Source organism: Tupaia chinensis, unplaced genomic scaffold (genome assembly GCF_000334495.1).
Source record: "Tupaia chinensis unplaced genomic scaffold, TupChi_1.0 Scaffold145685_1, whole genome shotgun sequence".
In the NCBI taxonomy this organism is placed as follows: domain Eukaryota; kingdom Metazoa; phylum Chordata; class Mammalia; order Scandentia; family Tupaiidae; genus Tupaia; species Tupaia belangeri.
The window spans coordinates 2,861,436-2,887,827 of record NW_006205542.1 but is presented as its reverse complement, the minus strand read 5'-3'; the positions used below and the strand labels follow the sequence as shown (position 1 = coordinate 2,887,827).

General features: G+C 38.0%; 1 protein-coding gene across 1 annotated transcript in view; it reads right to left on the bottom strand.

The window, feature by feature from the left end:
- The window catches only part of KCNQ5 (potassium voltage-gated channel subfamily Q member 5), a 221,007-nt gene extending 198,027 nt beyond the window's left edge, over nt 1–22,980 (bottom strand). The window contains exons 1-2 of the mRNA XM_006168334.2: nt 22,884–22,980; nt 17,272–17,393 (exon numbers count right to left, since the gene is read on the bottom strand). Of these exons, the coding sequence (XP_006168396.1) occupies nt 17,272–17,393; nt 22,884–22,980 (219 nt within the window). The remainder of the gene's footprint in view (nt 1–17,271; nt 17,394–22,883) is intronic.
- Nucleotides 22,981–26,392: the final 3,412 nt, after the last annotated feature.

Below are 26,392 nucleotides of genomic sequence, written 5' to 3'. Positions count from 1 at the left end.
AAAAGATGTGAATTCAGGGCTGGCTCTGCAGCTCAGCAGTTAAGGGAACTAGATCCCATGTGGCTGATTATAGTTCAAATCCTAGCCCCGGCAGCTTGAAAAACATGTGAGTGAAACTGCATATATGTGTGTGCCTAAAACACTGATGGGATGGAGAAGCAGAAGCAAAAGGATTGTGGCATGACCACGCCCCACTGTGGGGTTCTTTTATCTTTCTCTCTTGAGAGAGTGTGTGTTCTCTAGCAATAAAATACAAAAATTGTGAGCTCAGCAAGGACAGAGATTCCACTTGTTTTGTTCATTGCTATATCCTCAGCTTCTAATATTTAGAATGTCTTTCCCATATTGGGAACTGCATAAATCTTGTGGAATAAAAGGCAGAGAAGATACAACATCAAGTAAATAATACTGAGGGAAGTTAAAGGAAAGAGACAGATTATTTGAAGAAGTGTTTGACCCAAATGTCAAATACTGGGAATTATCAAAGCACAGACAGTAAAGAAAGGATGTTCTTCCTTCTGTTGTCAACTATCTTGATTCTGTGATTTTTCTAGCAAACCTGTAAGATTTACCATACCATTAAAAATTTTTTTTTCCCTTCTTTTAGTTGAATATATTTTTTGTGGGTCTCAAAATGACACAGGAGAGGGACCAGCAGTTAGCATAATGGTTATGTCACTGTACTCTCATGTAGTCGACTGTGGTTGGAGTCCTGGACCCGGTGGCTTAAACTCACGCTGGGCACAAGTGCGTGAGTGTCCAAGATCCCGAGAGGAGAATAGAGGAGAAGGGATTGCAGTGTGGCCATCCCCCCGGGGGGTGATTTCTTGCTTTCTATCTCTCTCTCTCTCTGTCTATCTGGCGAGCACACGCACCCTATAGCAAAAAAAACAAAACAAAACAAAACAAAACAAAAAACAAAAAACTCTCAAAAAGAAAAAAAAAAGGACACAGGAGATAAGCAAGGTGTGGACCTGTTTGAGTGTGGTTTACTGATAACTCTAAGGATGTCTTCTGGTCTGCTTGTCAAATCTCTGAACAAAATTGTACAGAGAAGTTCTGTGGTACATAGAATGGACCACTTGGTTAGACATCAATGCTTACACCAGAAAGTTCTTTATTTTCTTAATTATAGATAGAAAAAATGATATTTTTTCAGGCATGGTTTCATTATCTTTAATAGAACAACTCTTTCCTCTAATACTGAAATAGTTCTCACAGGGCAACTTACTGTATTATTATCCCTCAGTTAAGATTCAGTGTAGGTGTTTAACTACTTTTTCTTTTCAGTCTTCAGATTGATGAGGGTCGTTAGTCTCCATGAATCATTTTAAAGTTTATTTGCATTTTCCTTGATGAAAGAAAAGCAAAGGAAAATAATTGCAGTTTTCAATATTCATTGGGATATTCTGAGAGCTTTCTGCAGTAAATTATAGGGATGTGATAAACCTAAAGAAGAATCACTCATTCCTCATATCTGATTGCTCAATATCTCATATTCTGTCACTTTCATGACAAACATAAGATTTAATACTCTTGAATAGATTCTTATCCTTACCCTCTGTTATTTTCTCTTACAGTGTTTAATACCAAGAAAGTTAAATGTAAAGACAAATGTAATTCTCACTCTCCATAAAATACACCAAGATTCATGTGAATTTCTCTGTATTGCAGGGACTGGTAAATGTGTGGGTGGCTGATACCCCTCTCCCCCAATACTGATGGGTGGGAAATAGCAACATCTCCTCTAATGCTTCAATACCATGATACAGTGGATAGTTGTACTGCAATTTAAAAAGGTCACATGCACCTACGTTAAAAAAAGAAAATAAACGTGTATTGAAGATTAATTATGCAGTTGTTAATAGCTTTTCAAGGGGATTCTTCACTTTACAAAGGGGTTCATTACAGATTTTCTTTAAATAGTAAGCTCCAGCAGTGCATTTAAGATATAATTAGACTGCCTAAATTGGATTTGTAAACATTGTAGCAACTGATTCACTGTGCAAGGAGGTAGAAAACTCACGTTTGCTTTGCTACACGAGTATAACCAGTGACTATCCATATGTATATCTAGAAGGTATCAAACCGCCAGATGTTTGGGGAAATCTGGATATTTGACCATGTGTTTCGATATTCATCCAGCTGCTTAGTACAATCCTTTTGTTCTCTGGAGTTTTTCTAACATAGCACAAATGTAGAGGAGCACAGAGGCTGAGACAATCTCTTCCTGGCTAAAATTGATAGTGGCATTCCTTTTACTGCTTATTGGTGGGCAATTTTGGAAATGGTTGCCTTCAAGAAAGTTTTTGCAAATATTTGCCTCATAAAAGATAGAGGTTGTCTTTTTGGTTTGTTTTAGAGAGGTTTTTGCTATAGGTAGTGTGACTTGCTGGATAGACAGAGAGACAGAGAGAGAGAAAGTGAGAAACCATCCCCCAGAGGGGTTGGCCATGCCACAGTCCCTTCTCCTTCATTTTCCTCTTGGGGTTTTGGGCATGCACGCATATGAGTTTCAAGCCTCTGGGTCCAGGACTTGAACCATGGTCAGACATATAGGAATCCAGTGGACCACTACATTATCTGTTGGCCCCAAGATGGTTTATTTTTTTTAATTTTTTTTTTTTGAGAGATTTTCACTGTAGGGCGCATGCGCTCGCCAGACAGACAGAGAGAGACATAGAGACAGAAAGCAAGAAATCACCCCCCAGGGGGGATGGTCACGCCACAATCCCTTCTCCTCCATTCTCCTCTCGGGATCTTGGGCACGCACACACATGCGCCCGGCGTGAGTTTCAAGCCACCGGGTCCGGGACACGAACCGCGGTCGACTACGTGGGAGTTCAGCGACATAGCCATTACGCTAACTGCTGGTTCCCAAGATGGTTTATTTTTGATGTCACAAACAATTCATATTTAAAGGTCTAAAACAAATATTTCAAAATTAATCTGGAAGGCAAAAAGTGATCTAGTAGAGATAAAATGCACTTAGAATAGTATCTCTAAGAAAGTGGGTGGGCAGCAGGTGGTGTGTGGTTAAGGCATTGGACTCCCACATGGCCAACTGCAGTTTGAGTCCTGGACTGGTAGCTTGAAAATCATTCCAGGCATGTGTGTGCACTTGCTCAAAATTCTGAGAGGAGAACAGAGAAGGGATTGCGATGTGGTCACCACCTCCAGGGGGGTGGGGTGGTCATTTCTCATATTCCCTCCTTCAGTCTCTCTCTGAGTGCGGGAATATGTCCTATGGCGAAATAATTTAAACAAAAATAAATAAATAAAAAGGAAGGAAGTGTTATGTTAAAACATACAATCCCAGGCTAATTAAATCAAAACAAATCAAAGCAAAACTCTCCATAATAATCTAAGCCAGAAATAGGAAAGCTTACTTTAACTGCATGATACTTGCTTTTAACAAAGTGAGCTGAGACTAGAAGATGGAACTTTACACCTGACTATATACCCATGGATCAACCTATTGATTGCTAACAAGATAGTATTTGAAATTCCCAATACAAAGAACTTCTAGTATCTGAATGGATATACCTAATTGTGATAACTCTATAAGTGGAACTCTTTATGTAAAAAGAAAATAATTTATCCTAAGTACAAGTGTTGCAACCATCACTTGGCATGGAAGGAACCAAAAGGAAGCCTCAGATGTCTGTTAGAGAATCCCTGGGTGGTGGTAAACACATTTTGGTAGGTCTACTTGTCAGCTTTGAAAGAGAAAGAGAATGAGAGGTAGCTGGTTGCCCTGAAGAGAGCTTAGGCTTTGTCAGCCGGACCTAGGTTGGACTCTTGGTTCTGTTTTGTATTTGGTATGTTATCTCGCATCACTTATTTCATCATTTAGTAAAGTGGGGGTGAGGGAGCCATAATTATATTGCAATTTAAAAAAATTTAATTTTTAAATAACTCAATGAGCCTAATAAATGAAAGCTACTTAAAAAAGCTAGCTATTTTTGTTTTGGTGAATTTATAAAATATGAAAAATGAACACCAGCTTTTAACTGTTCTAGGAAGCTGGACATAGCCTCATAGAGCTTCTTGAGTTTGTACATTCTTTTTCCTCAGTGTGAGGGCAGAGCAAGCAACTCTATTACTTCTGGAATTATCCCACCCAATGCTCTACTCAGCAGATGTAGACACTGAGAGAACTTACAAAGCCATGAGCATCATGTATTTACTGAGAAGCTGCAACAACAAAATCTGTTTCATTAGTCACCAGAAATAAGTGGTTATTGTTAACACATGTCAAATGCTGAATGTGTACCATTGAGTCACTTTTAGTTAGAAGAATACATTTATGTAGCAAGCTGCCATAATTAACAGTGTTTGATGGTAGTGGGTAAACCCTCCTAAAAGATATTGTTCTCCATTATAAGAGTGTAATTTCTTTTCAGATGTAGTACTATGAAATATTCCACAGTTCATTTAACCACTTGCTCCTATTAGGTCAACATTATGCATGGAAGAGCCAGTGATAATATTTTGATAACTTTCCAAGAGTTTTCTCTGTGCTAGCCCCAGTTCTAATAACTTGAATTTATCTGATCTTCACAACAATCTTATAATGTAGGCTGTATTATTATCCATGTTTTCGTTAATTTTTAATTTCATCAAATTAAAATTTTTTCCTAATATTTATTGTGATAAAATAAACATGATATAAAATTTACGCCTTAATCATTTTTAAGTACAGTTCAGTGGTATTAAATACATTTACAATCTCAATCATTACCACCATCCATCTCCATAATGTGTTTCATCTTGTAAAACTGAAACTCTATACATATTAAATAATAATTCCTCATTCTCCATTTCACCCAGCCTCCATCAATTAGCATTCTACTCTGTCTCTGATTTTTGACTCTTCTAAGTATTTCACATAAGTGGAATCACGGTCTTTCTCTTTTTGTGACTGTCTTACATCACTTAGCATAATGTCTTCAAGGTTAATCTAGGTTGTATTGGGTTGTCAGAAAAGTCATGATGCATTTTTGCATAGAAAAATATGTCATGACTTTTGAGATGACTCACTAGTGTATGTAAAATTTTCCTTAGTTTTAAAAGGTAAATATTTTATTGTGTGTGTGTATATGCCACACATTGCTTACTCATTCATCTATCCATGGACACGGGATGTTTTTAATTATTGTGAATAATGCTACTGTGAATATGAGTGTAGAAACATTTTCTCAGACCTGCTTTCAGTTCCTTTGGGTATATATCCAGAAGTGAAATCACTATATCATATAGTACTTATAGTTTTAATTTTTTGAGGAGCTGCCATATTGTTTTCTACAGTGGCTGAAATTCTCATCAGTAATGTACAAGGGATCTAATTTTTTCTTTGCCAATATTTATTTTCTTAAAAAAATTGTTTTTTGAGAGGTTTTTGCTACAGGGCACGTGCGCTTGCCAAAAAGACAGAGAGAGAGACAGAGAGACAGAAAGCGAGAAATCACCCCCCCGAGGGGTATGGTCATGCTGCAATCCCTTCTCCTTCATTCTTCTCTCAGGATCTTGGGCAGACACGCACACGCGCTCTGTGTGAGTTTAAGCTGCCAGGTCTGAGACTCAAACCACGGTCGACTACATGGGAGTCCAGCAACATAGCCATTACGCTAACTGCTGGGCCCTCCAACATTCATTTTCTTAAAGTGTATTTGTTTTATTTATGATAGAGAGTGTGTGTGCACACAAAGAGAAAGTGAGGGGAGAGAGAGCCCTCATCAGGGTCTCATCATCCTGTGATTCTTTTTGTCCAGCTCTCCAGCTCTTCAGAATCATGACATGCGTGCACCCACCAGCATGTTTCCAAGCCTACCTGGGAATCTGAACGTGTAGTCAGCCAGCAGTGCAGTCTAGTTTGCTACCAACTGTGCTATCAGGCTGGGCCATATTTTTAATTGTTTTGATAGTAGTCATCCTAATGGATGTGATGTTGAATCTCATTGTAATTTTATTTGTACATCCTTAGTGACATTGAACATATTTTTATGTGCTTATGGCTATCTGAATTCTTTGGAGATATATCTGCTCAAGCCATTTGTCCATTCTTTAATCAGGTTGCTTTTTGTTGTTTAGTTTAAGTACTTCTATATATATCCTCGATGATAATCTTTAAGCATATGTATGGTTTACAAATATTTTTTCTCATTCTGTGAGTTGACCTTTTACTCTGTTGTTATTGTCTTTTAATCCACAAAATTTTAAAATTTTTATAAACTTGAATCTATTTTTTTCATATGTTGCTTGTACTTTTCGTATCATATCCTAGAAATTATTGGCAAGCCCAGTGTCATGAACACAGCCCTATATTTTCTACCAAGATTTTGATAATTTTAGGTCTTATATTTAGGTTTTAGATATGTGTTGAGTTAATTTTTGTGTGTGGTGTTAGGTAAGGTTTCAATTTTATTTATTTTTATTTTTTTGCATTAGGATATCCAATTTTTCCAGAACCACTTATAAAAGATGTCCTTTCTCTTTGAATGGTCTTGGGACCTTTGTAAAAAATTACTTTAGCATAAGTAATGTGAGAGTTTATTTCTGGTCTCTCTATTCTATACCATTGGTTGACATGTCTGTCTTCATGGCAGTACTATACTGCTTTGATTATTGTAGTTTTGAGTAAGTTTTGTAATCAGGATTTATGAGTCTGTGGTGTTAGGTAAGGTTTCAATTTTATTTATTTTTATTTTTTTGCATTAGGATATCCAATTTTTCCAGAACCACTTATAAAAGATGTCCTTTCTCTTTGAATGGTCTTGGGACCTTTGTAAAAAATTACTTTAGCATAAGTAATGTGAGAGTTTATTTCTGGTCTCTCTATTCTATTCCATTGGTTGACATGTCTGTCTTCATGGCAGTACTATACTGCTTTGATTATTGTAGTTTTGAGTAAGTTTTGAAATCAGGATTTATGAGTCCTCTATCTATGTTCTTCTTCTTTTTCTTTTTAAAAATAATTATTTAATTTATTTATTTACTTTTTTTTTTTTTAAATCTGACCAGAGAGGGAGAGAGATAGAGAGAGAGAGAGAAAGTGATAAAGAAAGGCACCAGGTCCAGGACTGTCAGCCATGTGAGAGTTCTTCAGTGTTCTTAACCACCGTTCCACCTATCAGCCCCTAGGTTCTTCTTTTTAAAAATTGTTTTGGCTATTTAGGGGTCCCTTAAAAGGTCACAGAAATTTTAGAATGAGTGTTTTTATTTTTACAAAATAAAGTCATGGGAATTTTGATAGGGATTGCATTGAATCTGTAGATCACATTGGGTAGTACTGAAATCTCAACAATATTAAGTCTTCAAAATCGTGGACAGGGAATGTACTCCCACTTATTTACGTCTTATTTTCTTTCAGCAGTTTTGGTAGTTGTCATTGTACAAATTTTTCACTTCCTTGGTTAAATTAATTCCTAAGTATTTAGTTCTTCTTGATGCTATTGTAAATAAAATTGTTTTCCTAATTTATTTTTCAGATATTTCAATACTACTGTATAAATATGTCAGTGATTTCTTGTGTTGACTTCATATCCTGCTACTTTGCTGAATTTATTTATCTTTTATAGAGTTTTTTATGGTCTTTAGGATTTTCTACATATAAGATTATATCTGTGAACAGAGATTATTTTACTTCTTTTCAATATGGATTTTCTTAAGTCTATTTACTTCATGAATGAGAGAGAAAGAAGAGGAGAGAGAGAGAAAGAAAGAGAGATATAGCACCCCACAACAGGGTCTTGTGATGCTCCACCCCCAGCCTTGGCCAGCTTGAAACATGGGCACACATGCGCCTGGTGTACTTAGGGATGCTTCTGGCCTTGAACTGATCACTTTCCCATGTTAATCAGTCTCACAGAATATCATGTTTTACCATTGAACCACTGTCCAGCCTTAATTTTTATTTCATTTACTTGCCTACTTCCTCTAGCTAGACCTTCTAATACTGTTACAAAGGACTGGTGAAAGCAGGCAATCTTGCCTTGTTCTTGATGTCAGAGGAAAAGCTTTTAGTCTTTCACCATCTAGTATTGGCTATGCGGTTTTAATGCTTGTCTTTTGTTATGCTGAAGTGATTTCTTTCTATTTCTACTTTGTTGAATGTTTTTATCATCAAAGGATGTTGAATTCTGTATAATAAAATACCTTCTGTGCGTCAGTCAAGATGATCATGTGCTTTTCCCCTTCATTTTGTTAATGTAGTGCATTATTATACATTGATTCTCTTTTTTTAAGTTTTTGGCAGAGGGCACATGTGCTCACCAGAGAGAGATGGGGTGGGGGTCTGAGGGTGGGGAAAGAGAGAGCATCCTTTATGAGGGATTGTCATGCTGCAACCCTTTCTCCATTTTTTCCCTCTTGTTGGGATTTTGGGCATGTCTAGCATATCTTTCAGGCTGCCAGATCTAGGACTTGTATCACCAAGTCAGCCATGTGGGATCCAGTGACTTAACCATCACACCACAAGGTGGTCCTACATTGATTGATTTTTTTTATATGTTGAGTTATCTTTCCATCCCAGGAATAAATTACTTTTAGTTCTGGTATATAATCCTTTTCATATGCTGTTAAATTTGGTTTAGTTTTTTTTTTTTTTTTTTTTTTTTTAGTGAAGTTTTTGCTATAAGGGCACATGTTCTCACTGGAAAGACAAAGACAGAGAGACAGAAAGTGAGAAATCACCCTGCAGAGGGGATGGTCATGCCACAATCCCTTTTCCTCCATTCTCCTCTCAGGATCTAGGGCATGCATGCACACAGGGCCAGTATGACTTTAAACTGCTGGGTCCAGGACTAGAACTGCAGTTGACTATGTGGGAATCCAGCAATGTTACCATTATGCCATCTGCTGGTCCCAAGGCTTAGTATTAATAGTACTTTGTTGGTGATTTTTACCACAATGTTTATGAAGGATGTTGGCCTGGTTTTCTTTTCTTGTGATGTCTTTGGCCTTGACATGAAGGTATTGCTTCCCCTATGGAATCAGTTAGGAAATATTCTTACCTCTTCAATATTTTAAAAAAGCTTGAGAAGATTTGGTATTAGTTCTATTTACAATGTTGGATAGAATTTACCAATAAAACCATCATTTTGGAGCCTGATTCAATTTCCTTTCTAGTTAAAGGTCTATTCAGATTTTCTATTTCTTCATGATTTAGTCTTACTAGGTTTTGTGTTTTTAGGAATTTGTCCATTTTACCTAGGTTATCTAATTTGTTGGCATATAATTGTTCACAGAACTCTCTCATAATCTTTTTTATTTTCATAGAATTTATAATAATGTTCCCACTTTCATTTCTCATTTTATTAATTTGAAACTTCTCTTTTTCTTAGTCAATTTAACTAAATGTTATTAATGTTGTTGATATTTTAAAATAACTAACTTTTGGTTTCATTGATTATCTTTATTGTTTTTCTAGTCTCTATTTCATTTATCTCTATTTTAGCCATTATGATTTCTTTACTACTGCCGGCTAAATCTCATTTTGGGTTCAGTTTGTTGCTTAAGTCTTTTCTAGTTCTTAAGTTTTAAAGTTAGATTGTTGATTTGAGATCTTTTTTTTCTTTTTATGTGAGCATTTATAGCTATAAATCTCACCTTTACCACTGCATTCACTGTGTCTCATAAATTTTAAAAGGTTGTATTTTCATTTTCATCCATCTCTAAGCATTCTCTAATTTCCCCTGTGACTTCTTTGATCCACTGGTTGTTTAAGAGTGTATTGTTTAATTTCCACAAATTTGTGAATTCCAGATTTATTTCTGTTATTGATTTTTAAAAATTTCATCCTGTTGTGGTCAGAGAAGATACTTTGTATGATATTTATCTTCTTAAATCAATTGAAACTTAATTTGTGGCTTAGCCTATGCTCTATCCTGGAAAATGTCCCTGATGCACTTGAGAAGAATATGTATGCTATTGTTCTTGGGTGGAACATTCTTTATGGGTCTGTTACATCTTTTGTATTGTATTGTATTGTATTGTATTGTATTGTGGGAAGTCATCTATTTTCTTACTTCTGTGTGTTTGCTTTATCCATGATTGAGAATGGAGTATTGAGGTCTCCAACTACTCTTACAGACTGCCTATTTCTCCCTTAAATTATGTCAGTTTTGCTTCATGCATTTTTATATTCTTACCTCTTCAATATTTTAAAAAAGCTTGAGAAGATTTGGTATTAGTTCTATTTACAATGTTGGATAGAATTTACCAATAAAACCATCATTTTGGAGCCTGATTCAATTTCCTTTCTAGTTAAAGGTCTATTCAGATTTTCTATTTCTTCATGATTTAGTCTTACTAGGTTTTGTGTTTTTAGGAATTTGTCCATTTTACCTAGGTTATCTAATTTGTTGGCATATAATTGTTCACAGAACTCTCTCATAATCTTTTTTATTTTCATAGAATTTATAATAATGTTCCCACTTTCATTTCTCATTTTATTAATTTGAAACTTCTCTTTTTCTTAGTCAATTTAACTAAATGTTATTAATGTTGTTGATATTTTAAAATAACTAACTTTTGGTTTCATTGATTATCTTTATTGTTTTTCTAGTCTCTATTTCATTTATCTCTATTTTAGCCATTATGATTTCTTTACTACTGCCGGCTAAATCTCATTTTGGGTTCAGTTTGTTGCTTAAGTCTTTTCTAGTTCTTAAGTTTTAAAGTTAGATTGTTGATTTGAGATCTTTTTTTTCTTTTTATGTGAGCATTTATAGCTATAAATCTCACCTTTACCACTGCATTCACTGTGTCTCATAAATTTTAAAAGGTTGTATTTTCATTTTCATCCATCTCTAAGCATTCTCTAATTTCCCCTGTGACTTCTTTGATCCACTGGTTGTTTAAGAGTGTATTGTTTAATTTCCACAAATTTGTGAATTCTAGATTTATTTCTGTTATTGATTTTTAAAAATTTCATCCTGTTGTGGTCAGAGAAGATACTTTGTATGATATTTATCTTCTTAAATCAATTGAAACTTAATTTGTGGCTTAACCTATGCTCTATCCTGGAAAATGTCCCTGATGCACTTGAGAAGAATATGTATGCTATTGTTCTTGGGTGGAACATTCTTTATGGGTCTGTTACATCTTTTGTATTGTATTGTATTGTATTGTATTGTATTGTGGGAAGTCATCTATTTTCTTACTTCTGTGTGTTTGCTTTATCCATGATTGAGAATGGAGTATTGAGGTCTCCAACTACTCTTACAGACTGCCTATTTCTCCCTTAAATTATGTCAGTTTTGCTTCATGCATTTTGTGGTTTGTTAGTAGATGCATAAATGTTTTTTGATTATTCTTTCTTCTTGTTGTATTGAATCTTTTATAAATATTTAATATCTTTGTTTGTCTCTTATTACCTTTTTTTACTGGAAGTCTATTTGGTCTGATATTAATATAGCCACTCCTGCTCCCGTTTGGTTATTATTTGCTTGGAATCTCTCTTCCATCCATTCACTTTTAATCTCTTTGTGTCTTTAGGCCTAAAATGAGTCTCTAGTAGTCAGTGAATTGTTGCATCATGTTTGTTTGCTTGTTTATTCTTCCTATAGAGGGCATGTGCTCAACAGAGACAAAGGTAGAGAAAGAGAAGGAGGGAAAATGAGAAAGCAGCCCCTCAGGGGACAGCCATATCACAATCACTTCTCTTCCATTCTCTCTCTCTCTTTGGACATGCACACAGGTGTGCCTCAAGTGCTTTTCAAGCTGCTGGATCCAGTAGGCCCTGTGGGATCCAACTACCTTAGCCTCTCTACGCCATCTGCTGGCTTAAATGCATTTTTATCCATTCTGCCAGTCTTTGTCTTTATTAGAAACTATAATTCATTTCCTTTTAAAGTAATTATTGATAAGGAGGTATTTAATTATGCCATTTCATTATTTGTTTTTTTTATATGCCTTATAACTTTCATGTCTCTAATTTCCTGCATTCCTGTCTTCTTTTGTGCTTAGTTGACTTTTTGTAGCGAAATGTTTAAGCTCTTTTCCATTTTCTTTGGTGTATATTCCATAGCTATTTTTTGTGGTTATTGGAGAATTACATTAACATCCTAATGTTACGAAATTATAATTTGAATTTATACACAAAAGAAAATAATTACATAATTATACCTTTTTTTTTTTCCAAAAAAGGGGAAAAGAAAAATGAAGAATGGGGGGAGGATCCCTTTAACTCTCTTGGAAATCTCTTCAACTGGAGGGAGAGCTTATAAAAAACAATGGGAGAGGTGCAACAGCAATGACTGCCACCTCTTTGTATGCATCTCTGTGATCAGAAGAAGCAGCAATCAGTGATCAGAGCACAAATCTCTAATACTTGGAGAACAGGGACCTTCCACCTTCCTTGGCTCCCACAGGCTGTGTGCAGGTGTCTCCTGGAAAATGTACATAGCTGTCTTCAGTGGGGTCAGGGGTTGGGGTTGGGTAGGTTCTATTGTACTAAGACCTGAAGTTGGCCAAAATTAACTGCCGTTTACTGTCCAAACCCTCCCCTGGGAAATGTAAGCATTCCAGAAACGATGGAATTCCAAAATAGTTATATCAGGTTCTGCCAGTGCGATTGTTATCTGGTGTGGGAGATTGATTCCTGGTGTTTCCTACTCAACCATCTTCCCAGAATCCTCCTAGCCACATTTTCCTTTTTTGCCTATTTTTAAAAGTTACATTTATGAAAATATTCAGACAGGAAGCCATTTTAAAGCTGAGGTGTGTCCTGGTGTGTTCAGGGAAGCTATACTCTAAACTCATCTCCTAGACTCCTGCAATATTCAGACAAGCACTGTGGAGGAGAGATTTTTGTCCAAAAATGAGCAGAAACAACCATAGAGGCATAAGAAACATGAGAAACCAAGAAAATGTCTCTCCTCTAAGGGAAAAGAACAATCCTTATCATCCATAGACAGTATAGTAGAATTCATGGAAATGTCTGACAGAGACTTCAGAGAGAGGACAGAGGTTACCCTACCTTGTCTGAGTATTTCGGGAGTCTAGAAGATGGAGATTAGAGCCTAGCTTCCCTGAACACACCAGGACACACTTCAGCTTTAAAATGGCTTCTCAGCTTTAAAAGGACTTCTTGTCTCAATCTTCTAACTTCTTTTAACAGGTGAGAAAACTAAGACACAAAGGAGTACTTGCTCAAATCACTTTTCTAAAAAGTGGTATAATTGGAATTTGAACTCCTGGTGTTGGAGTACGAAGTCTATTGGGTTGTTGGGAAAGTCATGATGCATTTTTGCACAGAAAAACATAGAAAAAATACCTCATGACTTTCCAGGCAACCTAATATATCACATTCTTAAGTCTATGTGCTATTGCTTTTGTTAAGATAAATAAGGAAACCTGGTATATAGAAACTTCAGTTAATAACTGAAAAGAATGAATAAGCAAAGTATCACAGGTACTCATTTGGCTTATAACAGAGGCAAGTTTACCAACCTACAAGATTACAAAGTAACAGTAGCAGAGAAATTCTGGATAAGAATGATGGGACGGACTCTCCTCTTTTGGGTGTGGAAAGGAGAGTTGCAGTCTTTATGGGGCTCCTGGAAAGTGAGCAAGACAATGTCCAAATGTCCTATTTGCAACATGTCGGTACCCTCGAAGAAACAATTAGTGCAAAAGAGTGAGAGCAAAGAGGACTCTGGGAAGCTTGTCCACTAGCCACATGGGTTTGTGGTATGCTCCTTATCAGAATTAAACTTAGAATATAGATACATTTCTGAACTTTTTTTTTTTTTGGAGAGGTTTTTGCTATAGGGCGCGTGCACTCGTCAGAAAGACAGAGAGAGACAGAGAGATAGAAAGTGAGAAATCACCCCCCAGGGGGGACGGCCACACCAAAATCCCTTCTCCTCCATTCTCCTCTTGGGATCTTGGGCACGTACGCACACGCGCCCAGCATGAGTTTAAGCCGCCGGATCCGGGACTCGAACCATGGTCGACTACGTGGGAGTCCAGCGACATAGTCATTACGCTAACTGCTGGTCCCTTTTCTGACCATATTTTAAAGCAATAAAAAACCCGAAAGGAGTAGAGTTATAAAAAAATACAGTCGTGCCATGTGATATACCTGTAATTCTAAATTCATTCCTCTAGTGTTGTATTTGTACACCAAAAGTGTATAAAAGTGATATTCATGTAAAATTGATAAATATTTTAAAATTATTCCTATTTGGATGGTAATTGACTAGATATGCTCCATCTTGGGAACAAAAGTCACTGTGAGACAGACTTGTATTCTATGAATTCTATTAGATTAGCTGCTCAGAAGATAGACTTTGAAATCAGTTTAACTGTCTCAAACACACATGTTAAAAGATAATAAATAAGAAATTCCCTAAATCATTAAGATTTCGCATGGCTTCTTCCAATATTCTACAATGGATTGAATTATTGTATTATGGGATTCTATGTTAACTCATTGTGAAAAGGAATTTAAATGTACATGACTCTCCAATTTATTAATTTCTAGCAAAGAAAAAGAAGAACACAAAACTATGCTTAATGTTTTTTCTTTTATTGCCAGAGGGCACGTGCATTCACTAGAGATGGAGAGACAGAGAGAGAGTGAGGGAGAAAGGCATCCCCAATGGGGCGTGGTTATGCCACAACCCCTTCTTCGTTTACAATCCCTTTTGGATTTCTCCATCCTGTCAGGATTTTGAGACACATGTACATATGGCTGGTGTGTTTCTCAAGCATCTGGGCTATGACTTGAACTGCATTGGTCATGTGGGAGCTAGCTCCCTTAATCACGAGGCTATAGGGCTGGGCCTGTATTTGACTTTTCTTTTTTTTTTCCAAATAAAATTCAGTTTTTAGAGAAAATGCTGGTGAGGAAAAACATCAATAAATCTTAGCTGCGCAACACAACCTGCATATTTCCAGGTAGATGTTAAGAAAATGCTTTGGTTATTAAAACACACACTTTGATGATGTATCACTGTAGCACATAAATAGAGGTATTAACAAATCCTCTTCCTATGGAAAGTTGTTGCAGCAGCTTCCTGAGAATATCTATCTGCAGCACTACATTGTTCCACACTTCGTTGCACAAAGAGGCTCCTTTCTGTTTTTTTTTTTTTTTTTAAAAGGGGTTCCTTTTCCTTTGTGAAATCCAAAGGCATTCAAGACTGACAAATGTCTTCATTTTATTTACCAAAATGCACTCTAATGACTAGATTCCGATCAATTGTTCACTGCTCATGTTTTCAAAGTCAAGATACTGATCATTTTTTTTTTTTGTGGAGAGGTTTTTGCCATAGGGCGCGTACGCTTGCCAGACAGAGACAGAGAGACAGAAAGCGAGAAATCACCCCCCAGAGGGGATGGCCACGCCACAATCCCTTCTCCTCCATTCTCCTCTCGGGATCTTGGGCACGCACGCACACGTGCCTGGCGTGAGTTTTAAGCCACCAGGTCCGGGACGCAAACCGCAGTTGTCTATGTGGGAGTCCAGCGACATAGCCATTATGCTAACTGCTGGTCCCAAGATACTGATCAGTTTTAAGCTTTGTGATTCCATGAGTTTCTTCGGACTACTAAGAAACACATTAGTGATGACTGAATTTATAATTCAGAGATTAGAAGGATGTAAACTTAACATTTAGCATGTTGACCTACTTATGAATAAAATGCTTTAATCCTAATGAATATGTTCTTGATATATATCATTGATATAAAAAAACTCTCTAAAATCTCTCTCTCAGGACCAGCAGAAAGCGATTTCTCGCTTTCTGTCTCTCTGTCTCTCTCTGTCTGTCTGGCAAGCACACACGCCCTGTAGCAAAAACCTCTCAAAAAAAAAAATCTCTCTCTCTGTCTATCATTGGTCATATAGTAGATCCATTTTTTCATGTTCCCAATCTAAAAATCAGATTTATATTATCAAAAAAAGATTTCTGGTTGTTCTGCATGTGGACCTAAAAGCCAGCTTTGCCTTAGACCTTGGATTCAGATGATTTGTTATTATCAAAAGGGTAGACCTGGCTACAAGGCCACTTGCTACTCAAATGGAACCTTGCAAATGGAACAACTCCCTGATGTACTTTTCCGTCTATCTGTTCTCTACCATGGGCTTTGAAAGAGTAATCTTAACATTAGCAATATACAGCTGAGCACAATTTTTATGGAAATAAATTGGAATAGATTTGTTCCAGACTCAAATATGATTTCTCCTCGACATTGGACTGATGGAGTTGGTGGTGTCTTGGCAACCTCAAGCATAAACTGGCCATCTGATGGCAAATGCAGGAAGGGAATCCACCCTCCTCTCAGGTTGTATGAGTGGAAACATCTTCATGATAAGAACGATTTTTTCATGCAAAATGCTGTTACTGCATATAACCAATCTGTGTTTATTAGGGCACATAAACCCCTACCCTCTGCCCCGTTTCTCTGTATTCCACTAGGCTTTACAAAAGTGAGCTGTTTCAGTTTGTAGCTTACTCAGACAGTTTTGAGACTGTCAAGTCTAATAATTTTAGATTGAATGGGTCAAAATGGATGTAAATGAGCCAAATTTTCAATCAGATGTGATCTGAGTATGCAGTGCTATACTTTAGTTGTAATAGAAAGTATAAGAGCTTAAAAGGCCCAGAATAATTCAGACTAAAATATCTTGGGGTCTTTTTTCATTTTAAAGTGAATCGAGCTATTCCGTATGGCTGAGAATTGACAGCATAATGGAAACAGAGCAAACTGCAGAATTTCTCACCAGGTAACTGCATTAGCAGCTAAACTTGTATTGCAGTCTGTGGTTGAAAAGAGCATGAAGGAACCTTCTGTTTTCTTACGAGGTGCCATATTCTCATCGTTCTTGGCCAATTATACTTAGCTACTGCCAAACAGCAGTTACTGGAAAATGCTCTTGACCCTGCAGCCTTTAGCAATGTGAGATACCTCAAGGACATTGATTTTTCTTAAAAGTTTATTATCATAGATAAACATAATTAAAACTACTTTTAAATATTGCCTTCTATTTATGATATAATTATAGCATAAGATACTGCTATGCAATTATGTAATAGCAATCCTCACTATTTCTGCATGTTCCTGAGGATTGACTAAAGGTTAACTTGGTGGGCAAATGCTTCAGTAATTTTCTGAAATGTTTATGTTGTACAGCAACTCTCTCTCTCTTTTTTTCTAGATAGAACTTTTCAGAGGATAAAATGCATAGCAGAAATATTACAGACAGTTCTTGTTTCCATAAATTCTATGTACATTGTTGTTCATTTATGTTTCACTTACCAGAATCAAGAGGCAACTTGAGGCCAATTTTGCGTGTTCAGGGATGGTAGAAAATACTGACAAAATCAAGCAACCAAAGACAAGGAGAAAACTGTAAAACAACAACAACAAAAAAGAGAAATCTGATAAGAATTTTGCCATATCATTACAGACTTAATTTCTTGTTTCTAATAAGTAAAGCACCAGACCCATTTGAATTGGCATAGGTTAAATTGTAAAACCCTGGAAGGTACTAAGCATTTTGAATACCAACATATAATATGCTAACTCATGTAAACGGGACTCCTTTGCCACGTTATCAAAGAGCAGGTTGCATATCTGGGTTTTTGTGTGTGCCGTGCTATATTTAAATGTTCACTCTACGAGTCTGTGAATTTTCCTCACAAGTCCTTTTCCAGGCAGGGATGCCAAGGAAGGCCCAGGCAGTGTATTCTTGTTCTCTTATCTGGGGGGCACATGCTGTAGCACTCCCATTGCAAAGAAGCAGAATCTGCCTGTTCGGCAGCTTCCATAAACCATCAAGTGATCTCAGTGGTTGTTAGCAAACCTCTGGCTCATTTTCAGAGTCTGATATTGCTCGTGGGTTCTCATTTGTCATTCCTTTACATTAAAAAGATTCCCGTGCTCTTTCCATTTCCATCCAGTCAAAACGCTAGAGAAGGGACCTCTCAGCTCTGTGTATTTGTACCATTAGGACAGGAACCAGAGTGGGAGCAGACCTCCAGGATCGAGAGGGAGCCAAGCTCCCAGGAAAATGTCTAATAAAAGGAAAGGTTCTGTTTCAAAGTTATTTATGTTGAAATGCAAAATTTAAAGGAATAGCCCCCCCCCAAGTTATTTGCTCTAGGCTATATTTTTCCCTATATTTATCTCTGGGAAATCCACACCAATAAACATCCTTAAAACATCAATGTCTGCATTCTTCCATGTGGAGGTGGAAATATCTCTGCCTACTCCCTGCCTGCCCTGAAAATTCTTATACACTTTTTATTTATTTATTTATTTATTCATTATTATGTTTTAAAATTATTTATTAAATTTTATTTACTATGATTTTTTTTTTTTAGAGGTTTTGTTACAGGGCACATGCACTTGCCAGAAAGACAGATACAGAATGCAAGAAATCACCCCCTAGGGGGTAACCACACTTGACTGAGAGCTCCCAAGAGCCTCAGGGATTGAGCTAATTATGACGTGGAGAACAAATTTGGTCTCTATTGCCTGTTTTTGTAAACAAAGTTTTATTGGCACATAACCATACTCATTTGTTTATGTATCATCTATGGCTGCCTTCATACTGTGACTGAAGAACTGAGTAGTTTCCACAGAGACTGTATTGTCCACAAAACTAAATATTTACTCTCTGAACCTTTAGAGAAAAGCACACTGACCCCTGACTGATACCATTTATTTCTATCTCAACATAGAAATGGAGTGGAATCTCATACTGCCTATGTTCTGAGCTGATAATAATGAGCTGTATGTTGTGTTAAGTCTTTTTATGTGCATTCTCCCATATTATCCTCACAAACGTATAGACCAGAAATATCACTGTCCCCATTTAACAGATATGAAAACTGAGAATAAGAAAATATATATATATATATATATACACACATCCCCCCCCCCCTTTTTTTTTTTTGCGGTGGGGAGAGGTTTTTGCTAGAGGGCAAATACGTTTGCCAGAAAGAGACAGACAGAGAGAAAGAAAGTGAGAAATCACTCCCCGGGGGGATGGCCATGCCACAACCCCTTCTCCTCCATTCTCCTCTTGGGATCCTGGGGACACATGTACACGTGTCTGGCACGCATTTAAGCCACTGGGTCCAGGACTTGAACCACAGTCAACTACTTGGGAGTCCAGCAACATAGCCATTATGACAACTGCTGGTCCCAAAGAATATTTTTGAACTCATCCAAGACTGTGAAGCAGAAAGTGGGTACAAGTACTATCTGTGTAGGCTAAGCCTCCATACAATATTAGCAGAAGAACATGCACGGAGAAGAATGGTGGTAACATTTTTGGCTTAATGAGACTTTTGGAGTTTATTCCCCATCCTCTGACTGGGAGATATAGTTGCTGTTTCCAATGTAAGAAGTCTCCACGGAGGAGGAGTCCACTGGTGAAAAAAGCCTCATACACAATGTTCCTAAGGATCATCATACCTCGGCTCTTGCATCTAATGATTCAGGATATTGCACTGTATTTTAAATTGGCCCTAATAGATTAGAAATTATAAACTAGTGATAAAAATCCGATGCACCTACTCGACCCCCAAACAACTATTGAGAAAATGAGTCAGGAATCTGTAAAAGGTAGCTGGGAAGATGATGCGATATCAAAGGACAGTGACAGATTTTTCCCTCTGTTGAGTGGCATCTGGATATGTCCCTTCCCTACCAAGTCCAAGCTTATAGAAAACATAAGGAAAAGTGAGCAGGGGACTATTTAATGACTAAGATACCTTCTCCCTCCAAGAGTATCTAATGGTAGCTTCATGATCTCTATGTTTAGGCTAAAAACAAATCTTTCTGATAGTTTCTTCTTTGTTCATATTTTGGTGCTGCTTAATCTTTTCCCTTCATGTCACTCCTTAGCCACTTTTCTTCTTTGAGTTAATATTGCACTCCTTTCTCTTTTTTCTTTTTTGTTCCAATTTATTATAGGGCATGTGTGCTCGCCAGAGAGAGACAGAGAGAGGGAAAGTGAGAAAGCACTTCCCGTGGGGGATGGTCATGTCCATAGTCTCTTCTCATTCTCTTCTTGGCATTTGGGGCACACAGACACATGCACTGGCATGTTTTTCAAACTGTTAGTCCAGAACTCAAACCATGCAGTTGGCCATGTGGGATTGATCCACCATGCCATTGGCTGTCCCTACACCCCTTTCTAATGAGACTACTATTACTATAGGGGCCCATCTGAAGATTACAAACCAAAGATTTTTATCCCTCTGGCCATCAAAAGTGTTACAGAAGGGATAACACATTCACTTATTTATTAATTTCTTTATTCATTCCTTTTTTTTTCTTTTGGAGAGGTTTTTGCTATAGGGCGTGTGCGCTCGCCAGACAGACAGAGAGAGACAGAGAGATAAAAAGCGATAAATCACCCCCCAGGGGGGATGTCACACTGCAATCCCTTTTCCTCCATTCTCCTCTCGGGACCTTGGGCACGCACACCCACGCGCTCAGTGTGAGTTTAAGCCACCAGGTCCGGGACTCGAACTGCGGTTGACTATGTGGGAGTCCAGCAACATAGCCATTACGCTAACTGCTGGTTCCTATTCATTCCTTTATTCATTAACCATTTACCCATTTATTGAATCAGCAAATATTAAGTATATAATGCTAGGCTGAGCCATAGGAAGATAATAATAAATAAGATCAATTCTTTTATTTGTTTTGCCTTCAAAGAGTTTAAAGATTTTTGAAGCATACAAGGAGTAAAAAGATGTAAACAGAAAATTGAAACTCTGAGGGATAATTGCAACAATAGGGAAAATACGGGAGATGACAGGAGCATATGGGAGAGGATGGCTTAGGCAGGACTGGCTGCTAAATCTGTGGAATCAAATGCAAAATTAAAATGTGGGGCTCTTTATTAAAAATCATTAAGAATTTCCAGATGGTGATGACAGGGCTCCATGCAACTGCATAGGTTGCATGCCCACGAAGTCAGACCTGGGTTAGCGAAGGCTTCCTGGAGAAAATGCCAACCATACTGAGCCCTGAAAGCCCAGCTGGAGTCGATTAGGACAAAGTTTGGAGAAAAGGAGCATTCTAGTCCATGAGACTGTGTTGATGAAGGTCAGATGCAAGCATAATATCACTAGAATTTACTAATTAATAATAATAATAAAAAGAGTTTGTGAGTTCCCACAAGCTAGCCTATTCTGCAATACATGAGAAGAAAAAGACAAGCCATTCCCGCATATCCATTTTTTTGCATTGAAATAATTTCAGTTCAGTGCAAAACATGTATTGAATATGCATGATAAAAAGATACTATGTCAAGCACTAAGGACAAATTAAAACATGCCCTCCCCTTAGGAATTAGAAATGTAATGAGGTGGGCAAGGCAAACATACTGGATCTTAATGAAAGGTGGAGACAGGTAAATCCTGAAAAATCCTGCAAAGGCTGAAAGTGGGGCGCATTCTTTCATTTGGGAAAGGTAAGAGCTTGTCAAGAAAGTTTTCCAATAAAGGGAAAATATTAGTGCTTCAGATGATCTTTTTTTATTTTAAAAATAATTCTTTTTATTGTATTTATTATTATTATTTTTTTAATTTGACGAGAGAGAGAGAGAGAGAGAGAGAGAGAAAGAGAGAGAGAGAGAGAAAGGGAAAGTGAGAAAGCAAGCCACCAGGTCTGGGACTTGAACTTTGGTCAGCTATGTGGGAGTCCAGCCTCTGGTACCATCTGGTACCACCATGCTACCTGCTGGTACCAGATGGTCTCTAAAGAAAGAGTAGGATTTCAACAAAAGAAGTTTCTGGAGAAACATACTCCAGGCGAGTATAGTATGAAAAAGGCAGCAAGGCCTGAAAATAAGTGGGACAAAATACTTGCTTTCTGATTCATGGAACAAAAGAAATTGAGTTTGGAACACAGGGTAAAACAGGTAGCTAAGGGGTCAGCAGGTGGGGTCGTGGTAAGGCACCGGACTCCCATATAACAAACCATGGTTTGAGTCCCAGACATGGTGGCTTGAAAATCCTGTTGGGTACATATGTGTGTATGCCCAAAATTTCAGAAGGAGACTGGAAGAAAATCGCTTGCACCATGGCTATTCCCCCTGGTGGGGGGGGGGATTTTTCACTTTCCCTCTTACTATCTCTCTGTCTCTTTCCTCTCTGACAAGCACACATACCCTATCGCAAAAACCTTAAAAAAATTTAAAAAACCAGGTAGTTAAATTGGGTGTCTGGGGCTATGTCGGGAGAGGCTTGTAGAACAGGACCTATAGTTCAGAAGACAGTGGGGATCCACTGAAGATTTTTGAACAGGGTACTAAAATTGGGAGTTTGCCCTCCAGGACAACTAAGTTAGCAGCAGTGGGTAAAGGCCCTGAGCAGTGAGAGCAGGGGCCATGATGATGGTAACCCAGGTTAGAATGTAAACTAATGTGGCGGCCATGAGATTGGAGCGGAAAGGCTGACTGGAGGGCGGCTGTAGATTGGGAAGTGAAGTCTGGGAAGGAGGTAAGGGCTGGAAAGTCTGGTTTCCAGTAATGGTGATGCTCCGAGCAAGTCAGAGAGAGTAGTCAAGGAAGTCGGAGGACAAACCGATTTGGGGCAGCAGATGACGCATCTGCTTTCAGACATCCATGCAGAAATGTGGACTTCAATCTTGGGAACAAAGTCCAGTTGGAGACATGGAGGACTTTTACCGAAGGAAGTAAGTAGATTTATGAAACATGTTTCCTGAGGACAGTGCAGACCAAGCATGTAAAATTTCGGTAAATAAGCATAAATGATATTTGAAGATCACTTTTGATCCTGGCGTAAGACATCATGGAGAAGAACGAACATATTCTGCTATGAATTAGTAAGAATTAATTCTTGGTAGTATTGCCAGGGACTGATTCCTGGCTGGAGAAAGCTGACGCAGAGTGACCCCTCTGAGGGGACACTTCAGATACTGGGCTTCTTGCCAGGGACATGGGGCAGGGCTGAGGTTGGACTGTGGCTGTACTGACGTCATTGTGTGCACATGAAGGGTGCTGGTGCCTGTTCCTTTCCCCTGCTGCACCTCTCTAGGGGTCAAGTACAGCTGGGAGGAGTAGCAAGAGTCACCGGACTCAGGGTCTCAGACGTGGGCTGATAGACCTCCAATGGATCTGAATATAATTTAGGAAGTTGTGAGCATGGATGGGAAAAGAATTATGTCTTTTTCCTAACCATGGCAACAAATTACAATGGCATTAGCACTACTTGTGACTTTGTTATTCAGAGAAATTACAAATATTTCTATATCCCATTTTATAACTAGATGAAACCATGATTGTTTCATCTTGAATATTGATTTTGCTCATCATTATTTCAAAAATATAGTTCTTACTGGACTCACTGCTATGGTGATTTATTTATTTATTTATTTATTTATTTATTTATTTATTTCAGGGTCTCCCTGCAGCATGATCCTCCTGCCTTAGCCTCCCTGTTGGGGCCATAGGTGAGTGTCACTACACCTGGCTCTTTTCTAGACAAGGTCTCTCTGTTTCCCTGGCCAGCCTCCAGCAGGTGATCTTTCCTCAGCCTTCTCACAATGCTGGATTATAGATGCACCTTTTAGGTTTGACCAGGACTTGATCCTGGGCTTCCCATGTAGTCCCAGCCTGTGGAGTACTCTTAGCAGTCATATGACAGAGAATGAATGGGTCTATTTTTTTTTTAATGCATTATAGAAGAGCATCTTTTTCTTACTTCTTTCCTTCCTTCCTCTTTCTTTCTTTTTTTCTTTCTCTTTTTTTTTTGAAGAGGCTTTTGCTATAGGACGCGTGCACTTGCCAGACAGACAGAGAGAGAAAGAGAGATAGAAAGCGAGAAATCACCCCCCAGGGGGGATGGCCACGCTGCAATCCCTTCTCCTCCATTCTCCTCTTGGGATCTTGGGCACGCACGCACATGCACCCGGCGTGAGTTCAAGCCACCGGGTTTGGGACTCAAACCGCGGTCGACTACGTGGGAATCCAGCGACATAGCCATTATGCTAATTGCTGGTCCCCTCTTCTTTCCTCTTTCTTTCCTTTTCTTCCTGTCTCTTTTTTTGAAGAGATTTTGCTATAGGGTGCATGTGCTCACTGGAGAGACAGAGGGACAGAAAGTTAGAAATCACCCCCTGGGGGAGGATGGCCATGCTACAGTCTTTTCTCCTCCATTCTCTTCTAGGGATTTTGGGCATGCATGTACATGCACCCAGTGTGAGTTTTAAGCTGCTGGGTACAGGACTCAAGTTGCAGTAGGCCACATGGGGGTCCAGTGCCTTAACCAGTAAGACACCTGCTGGCCTGAGTACATGCATTTCTATATCATAAATTTATTTTTAAATTTTGATAATATAATTTTAGAAAAGGGTTTTGTTTTGTAATTACATAGAAAGAAAGCAAGAAATCACCCCTCAGGAGGATGGCCATACCACAATCCCCTCTCCTCCACTAGCCTCTCAGGATTCTGGGCATGCATATCCATGCACCTGGAGTGAATTTGAACTGCTGGTTTGGATTCAAACCAGATCGGCCATGTGGGAGTCCACTGCCTTAACCACTATGCCACCTACTGTCCTACGTTTATAACTATTATCCTGAGGAGTGGTTCATAGGCTTCACCAGACTGCTGAAGAGTTCATGGCTCACAAAACATTAAGATGTTTGTGTGCAGGATGAGGAAAGTAGGGGCTGTGAGCTGAAAGATGTCCCATTTTGGTACAACTCACCCACTTATTTGGGTAAATTTTATGATCAATTTTTAAAGAATATGGATTTTTTTCCTTTAGACATTAGTCTTGTGGTATTATAAGATGTGCTTTCTTGCAAAAGTATTCTGTAACAATGACTGAATTTTATCTTGCTTGGAGCAATCATTTATATTTCATTTCTGAGGAAATTTACTTTGATACAGATCTTCTATCCAAAACATCTTCTTTGGAAGGCACTGATTATAGGGAGAGAAGAGCATTCATGGGAATCTCTATATCATCTCTCTCTCCTCTTTGGAAGGCACTGATTATAGGGAGAGAAGGGAAATCATGGGAATATCTATATCATCTCTCTCTCTCTCTCTATCTCTATATATCTAGATCTATATCATCTATACCTATATATTACCAGTTCAAAGGCCTCTATGTTTACTCAAGAAAGCTACCATCAACTTTTCTGGTAGGTTAGTCAAGAAGCAATTTATCAGATTTAATTTGATAGAAAGCCTGACTTGGGAATCTTGCTGGTGCCTGTGGAACAGATGTTGTCCAACTTCCAGCCCCTGGTGCTTCAAGCACAGATGCACGCAATGGAATGATGTGAACATAAAGCATTCAGAAAGATTCTGCTCATGCTTTGTCAAATGAATTGCTACATTCTTGAAAAGTTACACTATTGTCATTTACACACACATGCACACATACACACACACACAACTCTGGACCACTCATAAGCAATAGTGAAGAAAGCAGAAATAGAGCTGATGTTTAAAGTAGACATCTCACCAAAGTCAGCTCAGTGTAACAGGCAAATGAACAGCATGAGCTTTGCTAATTGAATCAACCATGCATTTCCACCTGGAAGGTGCTGTCTGCAAGCATTTTGGCAAATGTAGAAGCTTTCCATGGTACAACCATCCATGTGCGTCAGCGATACTTAGTATGAAAGCTTTGGGGGAGAGCGTCGGACATTGTCTTAATGGAGTGCACTTATAGGATTTAAATAGAAGTTGCTACTAGGAAGTAGAACTAGAATATTTCAAGATAACAATTCTTCAGAAATAACTTCCAAAGGAAATTTAACCCTGCCTCTGACTTCTCATAATATTATAAGCATTGCTGGGATAAACTACGCACTTCAGTATATTTGATGGAAGACCTTGTGAGTGGATCATGAATTATGGTGACTGGAGAGCACATGCTGGTGTTAGTGACCAGATGACCCGGCCACTGACCGAGATGGCACTTGCCTGGAGGACAAGTCGCTAATGAAATCAAAACCTCCTCATTGCAGGAAAGGGCTGGAGCCCATTTTTTCCTTCCAGCAGCCTAAATTCACCTTTCTTTTAAATGGTACTTTGCAACACAGCCTCACCAAATAATTTTTCCATAAGAAAAGTACATTGTGTACCTAAAATCTATTCACAGTATGCCCAGTTTCCATTGCAAAGCAGTAAAAATTAAATATGACATTTTTGGTGTTTTTAATGGGGATTTGGAATATTTCATTAAAAACACTACACGATTCTGGTTTTGAAGTGCAAGGAACTGGAAATATTAAAAAGACCCTGATTGATAAATATTATCACTGTAATTTCTGTGAAGTTTTAAAAATAGGGTTATCAACTTTAAAAATAATGAATAGCTGTATTTTACATGTATATGGTATTAAGAGGAAATCAAAGGATATGGGAAAGAG